The 20,458-nt window shown below is 45.1% G+C and overlaps 2 protein-coding genes across 10 annotated transcripts in view; one reads left to right on the top strand and one right to left on the bottom strand.

Annotated features, from left to right (window-relative positions):
• The window catches only part of LOC105697544 (ankyrin-2), an 87,605-nt gene extending 72,817 nt beyond the window's left edge, over positions 1-14,788 (bottom strand). For 7 of the 9 annotated variants that reach the window (XR_001103843.1, XR_001103844.2, XR_001103848.2 and 4 more), the window contains exon 1: positions 14,609-14,788. Coding sequence is in view for 3 of the 9 variants with exons in the window: in XM_012420910.2 (XP_012276333.1) it covers positions 14,609-14,773 (165 nt within the window). In the remaining 6 variants the exon portion in view is untranslated. The remainder of the gene's footprint in view (positions 1-14,608) is intronic. The other 2 variants (XR_001103847.1, XR_001103846.2) reach the window with 2 other exon arrangements.
• A 2,226-nt stretch (positions 14,789-17,014) lies between these two features.
• On the top strand, positions 17,015-20,449 carry LOC105697683 (probable glutamine--tRNA ligase). Its single transcript, XM_012421245.2, has 10 exons — positions 17,015-17,275; positions 17,443-17,747; positions 17,826-18,028; positions 18,093-18,345; positions 18,409-18,706; positions 18,772-19,151; positions 19,223-19,541; positions 19,622-19,842; positions 19,918-20,110; positions 20,180-20,449. Exons 1-10 carry the CDS (start codon positions 17,153-17,155, stop codon positions 20,228-20,230), a joined length of 2,346 nt encoding a protein of 781 aa, XP_012276668.1. The 5' UTR covers positions 17,015-17,152; the 3' UTR covers positions 20,231-20,449.
• Positions 20,450-20,458: the final 9 nt, after the last annotated feature.

Below are 20,458 nucleotides of genomic sequence, written 5' to 3'. Positions count from 1 at the left end.
TCTCGGTTCCTCAAGCATCTCTCCCACGGGATACCCTCGTGAATACTATCTAAATCATCCCCAACTAATTTTCGATATTCCTACCGATACCTACATCAACCTTACTCTACCAACAAATATTAAAAATAATACGAGATGTAAAATTGCCAATTTTCATCCCAGGTTATAGAAATACGTTTCATTCATTCGGAGGGAGATTTTATGGATTTTTCTTAAATCCGACCTTGCCCTGGCCGTAAAATATTTCCGCCGACATGACGTGAGATATGATTCTTGTATCGAGGTAATTTGATCGAGGTAATGGCGGGTCTTATAAAAGGGTCATTAAGAGTAAGTGCTCCCAAGGTGAGTTCGAGGAATCGACGACCGATTCTTTATCCGATTCGAGTTCCTAATTTCTCCGGGAAGAGTCGCGTGCACCAGGACAAAGTGATTGCTCAATCCCTCGTCTTTCGTCCTCCGAGATATCGACCATGCACTCGTAAGAAGCGAAACCGAGAGAGAAAGAGAATGACCTATGTCACTCGAAATGGAGAGCACCCAATAAACCCCGTCGTATAAAAAGACATTTCGCCCGAGGAAAGTACACTGGACGTACTTTATTTCCTCCTTTTATTATATCCCGGAGGATTTGTCCACGTCGCCGCACTGCAGTTTCGTTATCTTCGCTCTTACCGATATTTAAACTTTTTCGCAGTGACGTATAACGAATGGTCTCGTTTGTCGGTACCAATGCATAAAAATGAATACAAATTTACCAAAGTAAATTTTGGTAAAAAATTGACCAAAATTAATAATATGTTGCATAATGCATTACCCCGTGCTGCACCAGTCTACACTTTATTGTAGAGCTGCATTACGCTTATTGTAATGTATTGTTACATATTGCGCTGTATCGCGCTGTATCGCGCTATATCGCTCCATATCCCGCTGCACCGCGCTGCACCGCGCTGTACATCGTTGCACAGCACGGTGTCGCTCGACGAGTCTGTATGTGGGCCAGGCAAGATGGAGGCCCGAGGGTGCCGGGTCGATACGAGGTTGGCCGCGGCAGCGCTATTGCCGCAAACCGTTCCTCCCGCGTCGTCCTTTCCCGAGGGTCGCCTCCTTCCGCCCACGCGCGACTTCCCCGGCTTTTTTCCTTTCCCCTTTCCCTATCCATTTTCCTTTTTGCCACTCTCAAGAACGGCCGAAGGTTCCGCAGTTCCGGGACCGGAAGTCGGTAGCGCCGACCAAAGTACGACCGGCGAACATCCGGCAGGATAGCCAAGTAACGAACCGCCGCCATTATGGTAACATGCATATAACGCCGAAATTCCACTCAAAGGGCGAATTTTATTATCCAGAGGTAAATTTCTCCCTCTAGAGCTCGATAATACCCCGAAACAGGGAAGAACCTCCCTTAAGGATGGTTTCGGTGGCATTTTTCTCCCTAGAACCGATTTCCCCTAGACTCGGTTTCGCGGGAGCCCCGGTTCCGGGTAAGTGTCGCCGACTCGGGAGGAACTTTCCCTTGGGCCGCGCGCGTAAGTGGTCACTTCCCCTTAACCGTCGAGTGTGATTGGTCGATTCCTGTGGAGCTGCCTTCGGCCTGTGTTAAAGTGCCCGATGCGTCCCGCGAACTTTGCCGAGAGTCCCCGCGGGAAATGAGATTTCCACGGAGGAATGGGCACGGAAAACTCCGATGAAAACGCCGGAATCGATTCGATCCGCATTGCGCGTCGAATTTATGGGTTAGGTAACCAGAGCACTGGGTAAAACGACGGCCAACCCGATTCCCAGGTGTCGTCCTGTGTGCACTGTAAATAGGCATTGTAGCTTGTAGCTACTTGGCCGTGCATCTACATTAATTATATATATATACTCCCACACGTATATGTCCTATGTGCAGTATTCACACATACGAACTATTGTGTCGCCGGCGTAAAGCGCTTGTAGTACGTGCCCCTATGCACCATGTGCATACCATGTGCATGGAATACATGCACCTCCCTGCATTGCAAGAATTGTGACAATCGACTGACAAATAATGGCGATCGAGGTTCAGATCCCTTTGATTCTTTACGAAATCGAACTTCCCTCACGTTTTTTTCTTTCATGCCAATTCAATCTCCGTTGACATTATATCCTTACATACGTAACATCATTAAATGCATTTCAATGACATCCACATTATTCTGAGATGTGCCCAAATTATTATTATTATGTTCTTTAAAAATCTAACGCACGTACTTATGTAATCCCTGTCGGTAATTATTATTAAATGAAATCTGAGATAGGCAGCATTGCTTGATGAATACAAAAAAAATTAAATTCACGGATCGAATCGTGAGTGGCAAGAGATGTTTGGCAATGAATCTCCATTAAATTATTACCGCATAATGACTCGCTGGGGTAATGCGGTGCATGTAGTACCTACGTGGTTCTAAGCAGTATGTGCCCCGGTGCCTATGTACATCGGGCATGTACTACGTGCAGCGCATAGATGCACCGCCGCCGCGTCGCAGGATGTAGGGCAGACGAGTGGATAGGGAAAAAGAAAAAAAAAAGGAAGGAAGGGACAAAGAAAAACACCGAATGCAACGACCACGAGAGGGTGTTTTCTTCTGTTCCGCTGCGGAACGACCGCTCGCTCAAGCTCTCCGGGATAATTTCGCAGCGAAGGCGGAAAATCGACAAGCTGTCATTGCCAATACTAATCTTGATCGGACCGATCTGTATGCACGCGGAATGCTCGGTTCAATACACTCCCCAATTTCCCTTCATCGGTTTCATCCGACACGTCCACCAGTGAAAATCGAATTTCGAAATTCTACCCATAAAACCGGACGTTTCTAAAAAAAAAAAATCGAAACTCCACTCCCTTAACCCATTCGAATAAATTATATTCCCCAATAACCGATTTCAAGAAAAATCTATAATCACTTGAAAGGCAAAAAAAAATTAATAATTTAAGGTAAGGAACGAAACTCGATTCGCGGCGAAGAATATTTTCCCACGGAGGTTTATCCGGATAATCGGATTCCGAGGAGTTAAATAACAAAATTCATCCATTAACTTATCTGTAACCCCATTGAATTTATCGCTCTTGTGGAAGGAAAAATAAGAAATGAATTTAATTTCAATCTGTAATCACTTGAAAGGCAAAAAAAATAAATTAATAACTTAAGGTAAGGAACAAGACTCAATTCGCGGTGAAGAATATTTTCCCACGGAGGTTTATCCGGATAATCGGATTCCGAGGAGCGGTGCATAATGCAGGTCGTTTTTCAATTTTGCGAGGAAGGGCGTCAAATCGACGAGCCGGTCGATCGCGATCCCGGGAGCCGAGGAGATCGATTCGCCGATACGCGATCGAACGCAATTGGTCCGGGCCCGATGCATCGGCCAGGCTGCATAACGGTTTCCGATGCACCGCAGAATCGCAGCCTTCAGCGTTTGGCATTCCGTTCTGTGTCATGGGTGCAGCACCGTATGTCGGATGTCGGATGTCGGATAGCTCGAATCCGGAGAGGCCGACCTCCGATCGCGAACCGTTTCTGGGGCCATTACGTCGGCGCCGCAGACGCTACGGAATGGCGGCGAGAAATTACGATGCACCCGGCCTGGACAGGCTTGCAAAATTGGTACACTGAATGAACAGTGCGTGAACGAGGGAACGTCAGTGATCGATGAAGCCACCAATGCCCACTAAAATAAATAATAATTAATATCGAACGTCCCTTTTTCCAGTATAGAATTTTTTCTCCACTCCCACTAGGACTGAGAAAATTTGTCTTTCCCCCGTATAAACTTTATAGTAAAATCGGAGCACGTGAGCAACTATAAAATCCCCCCCAAAACCGATGAAAAATTCTGGCGACGATCAACGGGTCCTCCTGCGGAGGGAATTAATTTACTAAACCTACTTCCTATAGACGCATATACGCGTCCGACGTTTGGTTGAATATCCCCTGCCCGCATCGATGAATTTCGCCCATATGTCAAAAGGGTCCTCAAAGGATCGACAAGACCCTCAATTCACGAAGGAGTTTCTATACACCTAGAAGAGATTTCAATTAAAAAAAAGGTGTTCCATTATCCAAGGTGCGCGGTATGGCCACATTAATTGGATTTTCTCGTGTTAATCGTTATGTTCATTACTCCAAAATGTGCAAAATATTCTTCTTGTTCGTATGAAAAATCCGAGCGAAGCTGCGCCAGGTCTAACCCGCGATTGTCACCATTCTCATCAGCGATGGCACAAGTGTCGCCATTCCAGGCGGTTGCACCCCTGAATGCACAGAGACGCGTCAGCGTCCTGGCAGGGGGTAAGTCCTATTTAAAAAAGAATGCCGGAAAAGAGGGCGAGGCTTGCGGGCCCGGTCGAAGGGATTGTTTCGGAAAAGCCGTCGCGACGACTCGGCCCTCGAGAAGGAGGGTGCTAAATGGGGGGGAAAAAAGATACGCAAAGGGTGCCTTCTCCCTATCTCTCTCGTTTGGCGAGCACTCGTGCGAGCGAGTGCACCCCTCGATGCACCGAGTGCAACGAATGCAACGAGTGCACCGAAAGTATCTCTGCGTTCGGGTCCGCAAAAGACGGACCGCGGCTCGTTCTCAAAGCTCGAGGGTGTTTTCGTGAAAAGGGGTGCCTAATGAAATGAAACCGCCCCCGAGATCTCTTCCGAGAGGGAGATTCGAAGCCAATCCATTAGCTAAGAAGAGCTGCGAGAGATCGTGGAACCCTTTAGGCGAGGAGTTCCACTATAATCCGAGATTAGCTCTAGTCGCCATAAAGGGACGAAAGATGTTAAAAATATATGTAAAAATATATTGATTATACAAAAAATGTATACACGAAAGTGGTTATCTTTTTTATGTATAAAGAATATATTCAACATATATATTTCCATGTGAGATCTCATTTATTCGTATTCATTCCCGTGAATGTCGAGGCCTCCAAACGGGTCGCGATTAATTCCTGGCGAAACAAGGTGATTATCGCAGGCCGGAAATCGGGACCAGGTATTAATCAATGGCTCGGATTTTGGCCAAACGCGTGGAGAGCTCCGATGCCGGAATTACGGTGGCTCTCGGGGCAATACGTAAGTGCTCTAGAAATTGGGCTAACCACGGCAAGTTGCCAAGCCCGACATAATGGGAGAGCTGGAGACATTTAACGGCGCGGTTATGGCCTTCCCATGCGCCACAATTCCATCCAATGAGATTTCCCTGGAAAGTCGGATGTACGAATAATAAAAAGAAAAAGAAATAACGACTGAAACTAAGCATTTCAAATAAACGCGGAACTTGAGCCGAGGACGCTCGTCAAAAGACCGAGTTTTATTGAAGTAAAACCTGGAGTATAAATTTTGAAAAATTCGTGAAACATGCTATGAACGTTTCGACTTGTAAATCGGTCGTCCATTGCCGAAGGGGAGCATTATCGTTACGTCATAGCCTGACCCGCGGATTTATACATTTTTTATTTGTATTTATTTAAAACAAAAAAAATCTACCTCCGCCCACGAATCTCAGCCTTGGCTTATCCTCAAATGGAGATAAGTACATTTGAGTGATTACTTCGCCCTCGCCGAATCGGCTGCCCCTGAGGCATCCTTTTCGGTCAGCTCCAGGATGTACATTTCACTAATAACTCGGAGATTCATGAAATGCAAATCACAGAGGCCGGGACAAAGGAGAATCGAGGCGTATCGAATAATTTGTGAGAGGTTTCCTTCGTGACCTGGTCTATGCTGTATCAATACCCCTCCCGATAACCCAGAGCTACGGATTCCCATCGATCTCTCTCCAGCCTCGAAAATTACACTTGGAAATTGGAATCCTTTTTTCGGAATATTAAAAGAAGTATAATAAAAAAACCGAAACGTTTCCCCGCATATCTCAAGAGCGTTTTATATCCCTCTAAATTATTCCTTTCAGCCTCGGCTCGGCACTTCTCCCCCAGGAGACAGGTGAAGGGGGAATGCACGCATTCTGCAGTGCCGACAGGTGCAAATGTTATGCAACGGAGGACGCCCCTGCATACGAAATGATCCTTGGTCTAAAATATGACCGGAGTCAGTGAACCGAGAAAATTTAACCATCTTCGGCACGACCAATTACCGCTCATTCTACAATAATAATAAAAAATGTACATATAATACAAAATAAAAAATATGAGTAACATGAATGCATGATATTTCAATCGCAGATCGAAGGCTACTAATTTTCGAGGCTATCGATTAGCCATTATATCCTCCTCGATGGACCAGCATTCACGGAGTCGTCCTCCTTGTCCCAAAATCTCAGTGGCCCCGGAATTGCATAATTTCCATATGTTGCATAACCCGTTCCCGTACTTGCACGAGAGCTTTCGCCAATTTGTCGAAATTCTCGACCTCGAGAGAGACCAGAGGGCAAAATCCGGCCGTAAGAGCCGAAAATCAAGGATCGACGACGGCGAATTTTTAATACAATTGAAAAAATTAATTTCTCAAATACATTTCCCGGCGTCTTGGAAATTCCGCATTCTTTGAAAAATCTAACCTCGGAGCCGGAAATAAGCCGAAATCACAGGCGAGGCATAAAGCACGCGAAAGCACTATTACGAGCAGCCGTGCAGGAATATGAGATGCAGACCGCATTGCGCGCAGGCACGGATTGCACATTCATAAATGTGTATATATATGGATAAATCAACGTAAAGCACCAACACGGTGCCATAAGATCTGCCGATGTAGGTCATACGACGCAGTATTAACACTTTGGTGGCCGATGACGTAGTACAGGGTCTCTTTTAACGTCCCACCAAAAAGAAGGAAAAGAAGGAAATTGAAGGAAAGGTCACCGTAATGCCGCATTAAGATATGTAATAAATTCCCAAGTGCTTCCACGTATGGGAATGCCTAACGAAGTGTCAGGACTAAACAAGCGGTCGCCAAAAACTGTGAAATCATTAAAGTCCCTCGTACCCTGGTGACAGTAGTGCCGAAATCGGTGTAATATTTGCAGCCTCCTATGTCACCGTACAAGGGAATAAATGGATTCGTAAAGTGCAGGCCGGCTTTTATGCAGCATCGCCCGGACGAAATTGCAGGCAGTGCATCACCCCCTAATTGCGTGGCCAGGTGTACATGACCTCAAAAAGCACCCCTCTCGGCCTTTGACAATCGTTGCTAATTTTCATTCTTTTCGAAAAAGCTTAAAAAATACCAACTGGAAAGACATTTGCATCCAGTGGAAACTTTTGACGCGGCTGTTAACGGTTCGCTCGGTCCGCAAAATTGCGCCGCTTTTCACGAAATTTTTCCGGCAGATTTTCGTTGAATCGCGGTGAAGAGAAAAGAATTACTTTCAGTGAGAATCGCGGAATAGGGATTCGACGAATAGAAAATCGCCGGCTCAATTATTCCGAGAGTTGTTCCTCGTTATTCCGTATGTAAGGTAGAGAGTGCGAGGGAAATTACGTCGAAGAGTCCGTCAGAAACTCAAAAGGGTATAATTACCCCCGAGAAAGTCGAAAAGATCCCGTCAAATCCTTCCGTGTAACCTTAACCTTCCGCGACACGTGATCGCATTTATAAAATGAAACCGGGCGCGGCAAGATCTAATTAAACGAGGACTCTCCGTCGTTATTGCCCTCTAATTTCGCTACTCTCCTAATTAGACGATGACTTACAATTGAGAACGTCGTGTGCAGGTCAAAGTAATTACAACGAGTGTTCATAGTCTAACGGGAAAACGCTAGTTACCCCTAATTCATATCTAAAAAAAAAAACATTTTCGAATGACGTAAAGTCGAGTACTAATAAAAAGAAAAGACATTCTATTATTTCGATGTATCGTACGCGAGATGTATGATCATCCTAAGATGCATCCGATAGAAGTGCATCGCCTCTCCTCTAGGGATGCATCTATCACAGAGAATCGAATGTACGGTACATCCCTCGGGATACGTTGAGAACTCAAGCAATCCTTGGGGAAACTTACGCTAAAACGGGAAGAAAAGGCTGGCAAATTGTCGGAAATCCTCTCTTTGTAAGGTCTCGGTCGCATTGTATTCCTTACTCTCTCTCTCTCTTTCAGGATCGCGTGCGCTTCCATTGTTCATTGTTCGCGCGCATCGCGAAGTCCTAATAAAATCCTAATATCGATATTAATTTTCTCCGGTTAATTTCCCCCACAAGAAAAATTCACACATACACGTGTATCCTCTCGCATTCAATAAATATACATCTGCTAATTGTAGATAATTTAAATATAGCCTATATACAAAAAAAAATTCATTTACAAAAGAATCGTAATTTCTCCTCGAGGCTTGAATACACTGTCATAATGTCGTCTTAGTGAAATTGCCTCCTTCCGTCTCATCACGAGAAGAGGACGAAGGAGGGCCGCGGGAACGGCCAGAGAGGGAACGAGGAAAGAGATTTCACGAGTAGGATGGCAGAAATTCTCGATGACGTCACTCCTTAACGACGTAAAAGATAGCCCGGGATTGTCTTTCGTGTACCAATGACGCCATGTCCTTTAACAACCAACCGTAAACCACGGCGCAGCGTCTGCGACGTTAACGTTTAGTCGTCCCTCTTAAATCGCGTCAATGAAATTGCCTTGAGAGACGACTCTATTCATCCGGGGACAAACAATTGACAAATGGCCCCGTAATTCACCGCCGTATCTCAATTCGAGCCTTCGAGTGCTTATCCTCGTTCCCACCGGGGAGTATCTGCAAACGTTATCAACGATTAACCCAAATCATTTAGCCCCAACCAGGAAAGAAGAGCGGACATAAGATAAAATTAGCAAACATCAGTTAACAATTTACAAAGTCTCAAAAAATAGCGATATACAGGTAGGTGGCTTCAAACTTCATGAACTATCGTTTTATTAATAATTCCCGTATCTCGAAAAATATAACATAACATTTTATCCCAGGCTTCGCGACGTAGATGGCTGAAAAAAGCCTCCTGGATTTTCAGGGAGAACCAGGACGGAATATCCTCTTTAAGGGTGCATCGTCCCCTCGAGCCGCGTCTTATCAAAGGCCCTGGAGCCTGCCTTATCAAGAGCCCTTCGCCCTTTCGCGAAAAGACGGGGAAAAAGCGGCGAAAAAGGCGCATCGATCTCCCCGATAAATAGGGAATTCCCTGCGCGCAATGCGGCTCTCCAGCTCGGCCTTCAGGATTTTCTGGGAGCCGTATCCGGCGCTCTTCTCCCAAATAAAAGAAAAAGAAGTAACCCTGCTCGACTCGAGGAATTTTAAATCTCCCCGTAAAGACCGAGGCGAGGGGCCCCCTCGACGTTCGAGCTCGATGAAAAATGTAGAGCGACGTTTTATCGCCGAGTTTCGGGACCGATGGCGCAAGCGAGGTCTCTTGGGCCGAGCGAAGCATCCGGTGACGGATAAGCATCCAAATCGTAACTCGATGCCGATGGATCGAGGGGGCCCGATATCGACGCGACCCGACGAGGGACGATGGGTTTACTAATTCCTCACAAGAACCCTCTTAAGACGTAAATTAAACTTCCAAGCTGGGAACTCAATACCCCGGGATCGATTCGTTAAGGCTCGGGTAGAAAACGCCGATCGGCTTACCGAGGCTCCGACGACAACTTGGAATTATACTTAATAATCGCCCATAACTCAATTTTAAGCTGAAAGCTACCAAACGATAGAAATCTCCCCAGAGCTACGCCCTAAATTAGCAAGCACTCGTAAATCCATACGACTTTCAAAACGAAACGTGATAAGGGGTCAGTCTGCAACATTTTGAAATCGTCCTTAAAAATCGTCGAAACCGTAGAACTCTTGTTTAACTCTAAAAATGAATTTAAAAAAAAAAATTAAGATTAGCCCTAATTAACACGTTACTAGAATAGCCGTTCCCGTAAATTCGCACGGCTCCGTGATAACTATGTGATAACGCTTTACCCCGTGATAAGGGGTCAGGCCGCTGGGTAAACCGTATCCTAGGTTCGCCCCCGACGAGCGCGTTAATTCGCCCGACGTTAGTGTCACCTCTTGTGGACACGGACTCGTATTCCGAGGGTGCGTTTACCTCCTCGCCGCCTTTCCCTCCACCTTTTACTGGGTGCGCCACAGACCCCGCCAGGATATCCGCAAGACCTGTTGGGGCCACTGCTCCTTCGAAGTCGCCCTAACGGAAGAGCGTTTCGCCGGAATAGAGGGACAGGAACGAGGAAGGGCTGCGAGGCACCCTCGTTGCGTAATTGATCCCTTCGAAGCCAGCTCATGGCAGGAGGGGTCGACCCATGGGGATGAGTCCGAAAAACGGCCTCCACCCCACATCCGGCCAATTTTAAGGTCGATCCGGGAAACCCTGGGGTAGGCGATTAAAACGACCGTGACCCTCAAAAGAAATTTCGCTATATCTTGGCGAGGGTAGAAAATTACGTGAAATTTTATTTTCTCTTAATTAATTCGCAATCTCCATCGACAAGATTGAAAGAAATCCAATTTTTAAGTGAGTGAGCGAATTGCTTCTTAAAAAAAAAAATCTGGAAATGAAAATTTAACATATTTTTCTCCCCCCAAAAAATGTCGCCATTTCTCGATCCCTCGAGATAAAGATACGAAGAGAACGAGAGATCGGGGGTAATTCGTTTCTTTTTGAGAATATCATTTTCGCCAATTTAGACTGTTCGAGGTGAATAATGTCGCATGCTCGAATCGAAGCAAGTGAGTTGAAGCGAAACGAGAGCACTCACGTGGGTTGATTAAGGAGGCTCAGCCCTGCGTCTTTCCGAATAAAGGGTACGACCCCCTTCGATCCACTTATTTATGGCGGTTCAAAAGTGCACCCTGCGACATGGGAGCCTCTGAAATATCCTCGAGGTGTACCGAGGAGGGTGAAGCAACGAGCTGGTCTCTTAAAAATGTAGAAGCGGTTCGCACGATAAATAGCCGTCCATTTGTACCTTCTATGAACTGCCGACTCCTCGTAGTAAGAAAATAATTCACCTCGAAATTTTACCATAAAACCGGGAAAGGCTCCCTCGTATCGAATCCCTTAGATCGGGGTTTTCAAAGCCGATAGGCAACAAATTCTCTCCGACTGGCCGACGAAGAGTCCCGATAAAACGACATGGACAATAATTCGCCGGCTAAAAGTTGAGGTGCATTTTTACTTTTTAGTCGTGGAAAGGGGGACACGGTGTAAAGATCGCATTCACGCGGCAAGTGGTCGTAAAGTCCTTCAGTGCACAATAAAGAAACGGAGATATACAGGCTGGTCGTGTTCCTCGGAGGATTAAGCTCAAAGAACACAAAGAGAACGTGACAATCTGATACGCGAGGAAAATCTATCTTGGGAAAGGAAACGAAAGCTGTCCTCGGATTTGTCTAAACTCCCCGAAACCTCCGGAGTGATGTCAATAAACGGCCCGGCCTTTCTCCGAACAATCAATTCGATTCCTTTGTCCATATTCCACGATTCATCGACATTATTCCATCGAATATCCTAAGTGTAGGAGGTATTTAAAATACACGTGTCTGCTATTAACAATTTTCCTACATTTTGTATATCTCGCAATAAGTGTATGAGCTATTTAAAATACACGTGTCTGCTATTAACAATTTTCCTATATTTCGTATATCTCGCAGCCTGGTATAATGGCCTATTATAAGACAAATATGCGTGTATGCCTCAAAACTAGAGTATTCCGAATAAGAGCCCACTGCTCGATTCTGTGCTCCAAGACTGAGTGTCCTTTCTGTCCATTGTTCCTAGAGATAGTCTTGATTTAGCCATATCAGTTGTTTAGGCAATGATCACGTCTTCTCGCCCGTGATCTCCGGAATAGAGTCATACACCTCCGATCATTTTGCCTTTGTCCCTTTATGAATATTTCCTTCATAAGATACAGAATTTCTCCTTCACGACCCTAAAAATCAACGCCCTACTCGATACCACCGACAGAGAACATCTTACATAAAACAATAAGAAATAAAAATTAATTCCTCTCAACCAGAATTAAGAACTCACAATAATTCGGCACGAGTCGAACAATACAAATCGTAAAAGAAACATCCACGTTCTCCTCTCTCTTTCTTTCGGATCCTCTATTACTCCGGGAAAATATCTCTGCGGGAAGCCACCGGTGCAATTTCCACAGGATGCAGCATCCCGCGTGCATCTTTGTGCACTTCCCTACGTGCAACTCTGCCTTCATGCAGCCCTGTGTGCGGCCGCGGCCATTCGGTGCAGTTTCCCTCGCCGAGAGAAACAAGGACTGTGGCCAAGAGCCAAATGGGTTCCGGAGTTTTTCCCAGAGGCGAACACATATCCCATTCCCCGCATTTCGTCCTTCAAGAGGCCAAAAATCGGATAAATTAAGTCTCAAAATCGCTCCAAAATCAACAACCATCGAATCCTCCTCATTAAATCCGCCCATCCAAACCCAAAGTACCATATCCATTATTCCTTCCCGAGCAGGCCAGGAAAATAGGAATGCACAAAATTCTGCATCCTTAAGAACTTCAAAATTGCAGGGGCGCCTGCACAGCGGCGAGCTGGTCGACGGTGCAATCTATGGGTAAAAAGTGAAAACCAAAAAAAAAAAGTAATGATAAGTGGAAAAATCCCCGCGACCTCGTCGCGCCCATGGTTGCTCGTCGCGGATGTTGATAGGGTTCGACTTGGCGATGACGTAAGCAAGTGAAAAATTAAAGAGCTAGCGGTCTCGTAATATCGCAACGCGTCGACGTACTGGGTGAGGGTCACGAAGAGAGGTACGAGCATTCGGCGGTGGTGTACACGCGTCACGGTGCCGTGCCTCGTGTCTAAATATAAGCGTGACCATATGCATCGAGCGAGCTCCCTTTTAAAATTCAAATCCAGCCGGGAATTCGAGGCCCCCTCGCGGTTGCCGGTACATCGTGCGAAACGCACTCCACCGCTTACGAATGATTTAACCCCCGGCCAGGTAATCCCGTCAGAAATTAAATTAACCCCCCTTTAAATGCGTTTCCCTCGCAAGGGGAGGATCGATCGAGGGATTTATCGTGCAAAGGTCGTCCGATTATCGCGCGATAAGGTGGAAGACCAAATGGGCAGATAGAGGGGGGCAGGGAAGGGAATCCGAAATCGGTGTTGGTCAATGAGAGATGGCCCGATCGCACGTACGGGGCGTATAGTAAAGTACCGTAAAGGGAACAGCTGTGGGAGATCGGGCCGAGGCGACAGCTGCCTATTGACCGTTTCGAATGACCGAATCACCCTGCGACTGCTCTGCGTCGACCTTTCACGATTACCGAGTACATACGAATGCACCTCCACGCAGACTGGCCGCGTCGAAGGTGCGGATGCGTGGACGCGATTAGGCACAAAGTTAAGCGTTAAAATGAACGTGGTCAAGTTTAGCTATATTCGTCTGTCGAAATTACTCGATGTGCCGAATTTGCTCCGATCGCCCCCAATGCCAGCTCTGTACAACCTGAGTTCCCGATCATTTGACGAATTTGCTCGCTCCTCTACGTACCGATTTCGCTTGAATGTCGCACCCTATCCCTGCTCTGTACAACCTGACTTCCCGTTCATTTGACAAAATGACTCGGCTCGCAATTTCTTGATTTCGCTCCTTTGTCGATTGGCTTTGTCAGTCCTAAACGGTCCGAGTTCGCATTCATTCGACAAAACTGTTTAATTCTTGGAAATCATCCCAATACCTCGCATTCAGCGTTAAAATACATCCCCTTCCCATTCAAAAACTGCAGATAAAGTACGTCTTTTTAAGCCCTTTGACCGTGAAAGGCGTATACGCGTGCCCAACATTTGGTCGATTATTGCCTGCCCGGGGTAACGAATTTCGCCCATACGTCGAAAGGGCTTAGCAGCGAAAAGGTTGACTCTAAAAGTGAGGTCCATAATCCACTAATTTCACCTTGTACCTGCCCTGTACGGTCACTCCATCTCGCAAACCTACCAAGTCCCTAACCAATCGATTTCGCTCCGAAGTCGCATTCCTATCCTGCCCGTCCTGACATCATCCCCCTGCGCCCCCTGATTTCGCCCCGTCTTATCGACGCGAAAGAGCCCATAAATGAGTGACGTCACGGAGTAGCGCCGCGTATATCCGCCGCGTATATCCGCCCAACGATCGCGTCCGAAGCGGCTCGGGTTACGCGATAAAAAAAAAAAAAGAAGAAGCAGAAGGGAGAAAAAAGCCGAGAAGAAGGGACAGAGGAGCCGCCTAACCGCATTATATCCCGGCGTCGAACGCTCTGCAAACGTAAACAAGCCCGGAACCCGATTACACCATCACCGGCGTATCAGCCACTGTTCTTAAAACTGCTCCCGGAATCCTGCTCGCCGAACCTCAAATGTCGATGCGATAACGGCACGCTCCCTCTCTCTCTCTCCGACTCTCTCCCCCATCTCTCGCACTCCCTCTACGAGACGTAAAGTAAGAATCGTCAGTTAAGCTCGTTCCAGGTAAAGGATCCTCCAGAATAATAATATCGATACAACCTACCCCTTATGTACTAGATAGATAAAGTCACGTTGATAACGCAGATAAACTTGGCCGGTATCTCGACCTTGGATCTCCTAGTGATAAGACATATAAGATGTAAGCGTTAGTCGGACATTTAAAATGAACTCACCTGTTTCCCAGGTCGCGGTAAAGTCTCCATGTTGGTCCCGGTGACGACCGGTGCTTTTTCCGGTGCCCCGTTCTGCCGATTGACGTTCGCGTTATCAGTGGTGCTCCCCTCGCTGGCCCCCCCGCCCCCTCCGGGCCCGACCCCCTTGCCATCCTCCCCCGTCATCGCAACCGCTACCCCCGAGCGATCGTTCCTTCCGGTTTATTCCTGGCTCTTCCGGTTTCCCTCCTCCTGGCTGGTCACCTCCCACCTTGGGGTGAAAATTTCCCGTTATCACCGATTTTCAATGAAAATTTCCCCTCCACTCGGTAGCCGGCCTTTTCCCTTCGATTCTTGAAACCGGCTCGCGTGACCTTGACTTTCAAAAAATCCATATAGATTTTGTTAGGCGACCATAAATGAACGATCACCTCTGTACCGAGTAGAAGCACCCTTCCACTGGTTTGAAGGAATACATGTACATTTTTTAAACAAGCATAAATTATTTCTCCATGCCGAGTGGAAGTGCCCTTCCCTGGTCCGGAGTCGAAGATGAATAATTCTTGAATTACTTGTCGTTACTATCGGTTTCAATGAAGTACACACAGTGGTGGGTAAAAAAGTAATGAAAACGGTCATTTATTGGTCAGGCAGGGACAGGTAATTTCCTCGGGGCAGGTGATCGACCCAGACGATTATCAATGGGGTGATCGATCTGGTTTCGGCTTAAATTGGCCTAAATCGTTTTTCTTTTTAATGCCTGTTATTAACTGCGCTCGTATGCAATCATTGGCGGCTAACTGGAGAAGTTTCGATTTTATATCCGTCCTCCTTATATTCGGAAAATGAAGTTTCTAAAAAGGTAACGATCAAAGGCTGAGCCGTAGAAACCGCTCGGTGGGGTGGAATATCAGTCGAATAAATCTCTTCGGTGAGAATGAGAAACCGGTCATTTTATCGCCGGCAGTTATAACGGCGGGCCGATCGATGTTCCTCTCCTGGACGCAACAAATGCACGCCCAAACTCGATTTGAACAGACTAACGGATTTAACCGATGTGGGAACGCGGGTAGAAAACTCGGGAAGCAGACTCGGTAATGGGGAAATGATCAGAAATAAGGTAGTCATATCGGGCGATGGGGTGATTTTATGCGTTTTGCCTCCAGACCCAAAGGGATCGATTTGCTGAACTTCGATTGCAAAACCTTGGGTCACCGGTACCCAAATCTCGAAGGCATAAAAATCGCGAGTGCAAGTCAAATCGATAATCGAAACCGGTCAAGCTCTTTCAGCCGACCTGGGGATGTCATTTCTCGATGCACGAAGAGGATTGCTCGAAATTTCTATTCCGTCCAGGAAAATCAATTAAGGTTTTACCGCAAGGCCGAACTAACTCGGTCGCCGGCGATTACGCCGCGAAGTCGCGCTGGAGGTAAGCGATGATCCTGGATGGTTTTTAGAACAGATGGGTCATATAAATCGGAGAGTCATCGAGGTCCGTCGAGAGGCGGCCGATCGATCGAGAGAAAAGCGACGGCTGCGAAGACGAGCCACGGCAGCGCTAAGCTATCCGGGACGGGCGATTTTATCGAGCGCGTCCCGACATGTCGAGCCGCCCCGAAATCGCCGGGAAAAGGCGCGTCTTTAATACCTTGCGATCTAAAATCCTCCCGATTAACACTTCCTCGGGGATCACTGTCAAATCACAGGGCGAGCCCTCATATCCCGACGTACCGGCCGAGAGTGCGATCGGCGTTATCGAGTGGCGCCGCGATCGATTGGGACTGCCTTCGAGTGCGTGCGGCTCCGACAGAGAGAAGAGCTCGAGCACGACGCGTCCGCCCCCCCGGCGACTTCGTACCGTTTTACCGGGTTTGCCCGTCGCGGTGGCTTCGCTCCGCAGGGAAGGGGCTGGCAAGGCCACTGGACACCGACTACTGCCAAGATGTCCGACTCGATGCGCAACGCGCACGCTGCTCTGCGCAACAGGACCGCCCGACGCAACCGCCATTTTCCAACATGACCGCCAAAGGCGCAAATTTGAATATCCGAATTTAAGAAGATATGGAAATGATTGGAAATAAAGAAATTAATAGAGTATTAACGAGGAACTGCAAGGTTTATGTTGCCGGCCGAGCCGCAATCCCCGGCCGTGACCCGACTCCGTGATTGGACGACGTCACCGGCCCGATAAAGGACCGTGATTGGTCGATTTTTTTCGGAGGAGATACAGGGTTTGGAGCTTTTGTGAGTTCATCACTTTTTCAGCCACTTCTCGGGCTGCCCAGAGTTGTAACAGGTGGCAAGTGCATTAGCCGTCTGCATCCTCCACCGGAGGTCGCACAGGACGCGGTCGCTCGATCCTTCCCGTGAATCTCTCAACTCATCATTAGGTAGGTTTCGTCGGGGCTTCACTTTACGTTGCCTAGGGGCATTTAAACTCATTGATGAGAAAAGGTGGAAAAAGGATTCACGTCGTCGTTCCTTCATTTATGTGTAATCCGGTCTGCACTTGTCAGGGCATTTCAGAATTTTGTAATATATTGTAATTTGTCATCTTTCACTATGACGACAGATACTGAAAGCGACGTGAAACTCTTTCAATCAATAGGACTCAGTGAACAAAAGGCTAAAGAAACGTTAAAGAATGCCCAAGTTACCAAGAATTTAAAAAACGCCATATGTGAGGTTAGTAAGTTTTAGATAATTTACCGGCGTTTACTAGGAAGTAAAGTTCTTGTCATAATAGATTGAATTTTGGTATCGGCACAATTAAAATGTGCATTTAATATTATTTGTTTTTATATGCCTATCTGAGAATTACTTATAAAATTGATTTTTTTTTTTTAATGAAGGCGACCAAACATGGACATATTGAACCAACAACTGGGATTTTGTTGTACCATCTGGCATCGAAAGTTAAAGCACAGATTCTTGATAAAATTCCATTTATTGCTCAATATATAGTCGAAAAGAAATTGGATACAACTCAGAGAGTCGATGCTGCCTTAAATTATTTATTAAGTAACATTGAAAGTGTTGTCAATATTGCTGAATTTGAGACAGCATGTGGTGTAGGAGTTGTAGTTTCACCGGAAGAAATTGAACAAGAAGTTGAGAAATTGATTAAAAAACACAACGATGAAATCATAGAAAAAAGGTTAGAGATATCCGGTAATAAACTGCTTAATTGGAAAATGATTTGATACTGTGTATATAATGTTAACATTTCATTTAGGTATCGTTTCAACTCTGGACCACTAATGCAAGAAGTACGTAATATTTTAAAATGGGCAGATGGAAAAGCAATCAAAAGTGAATTCGAAGTCCAATTATTAGACTTGCTTGGACCAAAAACAGAAGCTGATCTTGCTCCAGTTGCCAAACAACCTAAATCAGCAAAAGCTAAACCTTCAGAAACAAAAGAGATCAAACCAAATGGTAAACAGTATTTTTTATTTTTATCCACTAGGAACATTGTGACTTTATTCTTGAAAAATTATAGGACAGGAAAAATGTGCAACGGTAGGCGATCATGTAGGAGCACAAACAATAAGTGAACTAATGAAAACCAAGGTGCACTTTCATAAGCCTGGAGAAAATTATAAGACTGAAGGTTATGTTGTAACTCCTAATACTGCTAAATTATTGGAAGAGCATTTAAAGATTACTGGTGGCCAAGTGCGTACTAGGTTTCCACCAGAACCTAATGGGATTTTACATATTGGACATGCTAAGGCCATTAACATTAATTTTGGGTTAGTTTCCTGTTAATAGAAAGAAAGTATTAAATAAACATAACATAAGAAATAAACTCACAGGTATGCAGCAGCGCATAATGGAATTTGCTACTTGCGTTATGACGATACAAATCCTGAAAAGGAGGAAGAGAAATTTTTCACTGGAATTTCAGAAATGGTCGAGTGGCTTGGGTATAAGCCAGCAAAAATCACTCATTCCTCTGATTACTTTCAACAATTGTATGAGTTAGCTGTGAAACTTATAGAAAAGGGACATGCTTACATCTGCCACCAGAAAAATGAAGAAATGAAGGGCTTTAACCCACCCCCCAGTCCTTGGCGAGAAAGGCCTATCGCTGAAAGTCTTGAACTTTTTGACGTTAGTATTTCCAACTGTATTACTTATAGTGTTAAGACAACAAAATAAACACTTTCATTTAACAGGATATGAAAATAGGAAAGTTTGATGAAGGAGAAGCAACATTGAGGATGAAGGTAACATTGGAAGAAGGAAAACAAGACCCTGTTGCGTACAGAATTAAATATGCTCCACATCATCGAACTGGAGATACTTGGTGTATCTACCCGACGTATGATTTCACCCATTGCCTGTGTGATAGTATAGAAAATATTACCCATTCACTTTGCACAAAGGAGTTTCAATCAAGAAGGTCATCCTATTATTGGCTGTGTAATTCATTAGATCTGTATTGTCCCGTTCAGTGGGAATATGGAAGGTTAAATATTAGCAATACTGTCGTCTCAAAGCGAAAAATTGCTAAGCTGATAGATGAAGGCATTGTCTCTGATTGGGATGATCCTAGGTAAAGTAGAAACACTCTTGATGTGATACATATATTATTTTCTTTACTGAACATTCCATTTCATGCCGTAGGTTATTTACGCTTACCGCGTTGCGTCGACGTGGGTTCCCACCTGAAGCTATTAACAATTTTTGTGCTTTAATGGGAGTAACCGGTTCTCAAGCTGTAGTGGATCCTGCAGTCTTAGAAGCATCGGTTAGAGATGTCTTAAATATAACAGCTCCTCGATACATGGCTGTCTTAGATCCTCTTAAGATAACCATTAGTAACTTCCCTCACGAGTCACCGATCAAAGTTACTGTCCCAGACTTTCCCAATGAACCAGATAAAAGTCAACATACTATAATGTTTGATGAAGTGGTTTACATCGAAGCTTCAGATTTTCGAGAGGTCTGTTAGTTAAGCTGTAGAATATGAAAAAAGTGAAACATGTTCCGTATGTATAATATTTATATTTTATATTTTTCAAGACCGAAGAGAAGGGCTTCCGACGATTATCTCCTAAACAAGCTGTAGGTCTCAAACATGCAGGAGTGGTTCTTACGTTGGAAAGTGTAGAGAAAGATGCTAGTGGTCAAATTGTAAATTTAATTGTAAAACAAGAGCCTGTTTCGGAAAGTAACAAACCAAAAGCGTTTATACACTGGGTCAGTCAACCAACACTTTCATCAGTGAGGCTTTATGAACCCTTGTAAGTAATAGTATTAAATTAGTGAGTACTTGAACAAAATTTTGACACTACTACAACAGATACCATAATTTTCAGATTTAAGCATAAAAATCCAGAAGACCCTGCTGAAGTTCCTAACGGTTTTTTGAGCGATATTAATCCTGCCAGTAAAAAAGAAGTCGTAGGTTATATTGATGGAAGCATGGCAAATATTGTAAAACCTTTTGATAAATTTCAATTTGAACGAATTGGCTTCTTTTGTGTCGATCCTGACACAAAGCCAAGCAAGGTAATTTCAATAATCTACATTAAAAAAAAATGTAATAATCTTCTGGTAATCACTATTTTTTGGTTTTAGCTGATTTTTAATAGGACGGTCACTTTGAAAGAAGACGCGGGAAAAATATAGTCCTTCAAAATGTGTCAGCATTAAGTACGCGTTACTCTAAAAGTTTTATACAATGATTTTTTAAATAGTAAATGTGTATAGGAATTTTTGCAGAAAGGAAATATAAAATTAATACACATTTTTATGGCAGCTCTAATACAGATTCGTACAATTCTATATTTCCTTCATTTACATAACTTCTCCAGGGTGACGATTATTAAAGTTACATTGAATTCTTAATCTGTACGA

The sequence above is a fragment of the Orussus abietinus genome, unplaced genomic scaffold (assembly GCF_000612105.2).
Source record: "Orussus abietinus isolate OABI.00-Male unplaced genomic scaffold, Oabi_2.0 scaffold39, whole genome shotgun sequence".
In the NCBI taxonomy this organism is placed as follows: Eukaryota; Metazoa; Arthropoda; class Insecta; order Hymenoptera; family Orussidae; genus Orussus; species Orussus abietinus.
This window is presented reverse-complemented; position numbering and strand designations above follow the sequence as displayed.

Bases quoted from the DNA above. Each gene is read 5' to 3' on its own strand.
- LOC105697683 (XM_012421245.2), top strand. From the start codon at position 17,153: ATGACGACAGATACTGAAAGCGACGTGAAACTCTTTCAATCAATAGGA. The intron at 18,029-18,092 runs GTAAACAGTATT...GAAAAATTATAG, and splicing joins AAAAGAGATCAAACCAAATG to GACAGGAAAAATGTGCAACG. The intron at 19,152-19,222 runs GTAAAGTAGAAA...TTCATGCCGTAG, and splicing joins TCTGATTGGGATGATCCTAG to GTTATTTACGCTTACCGCGT.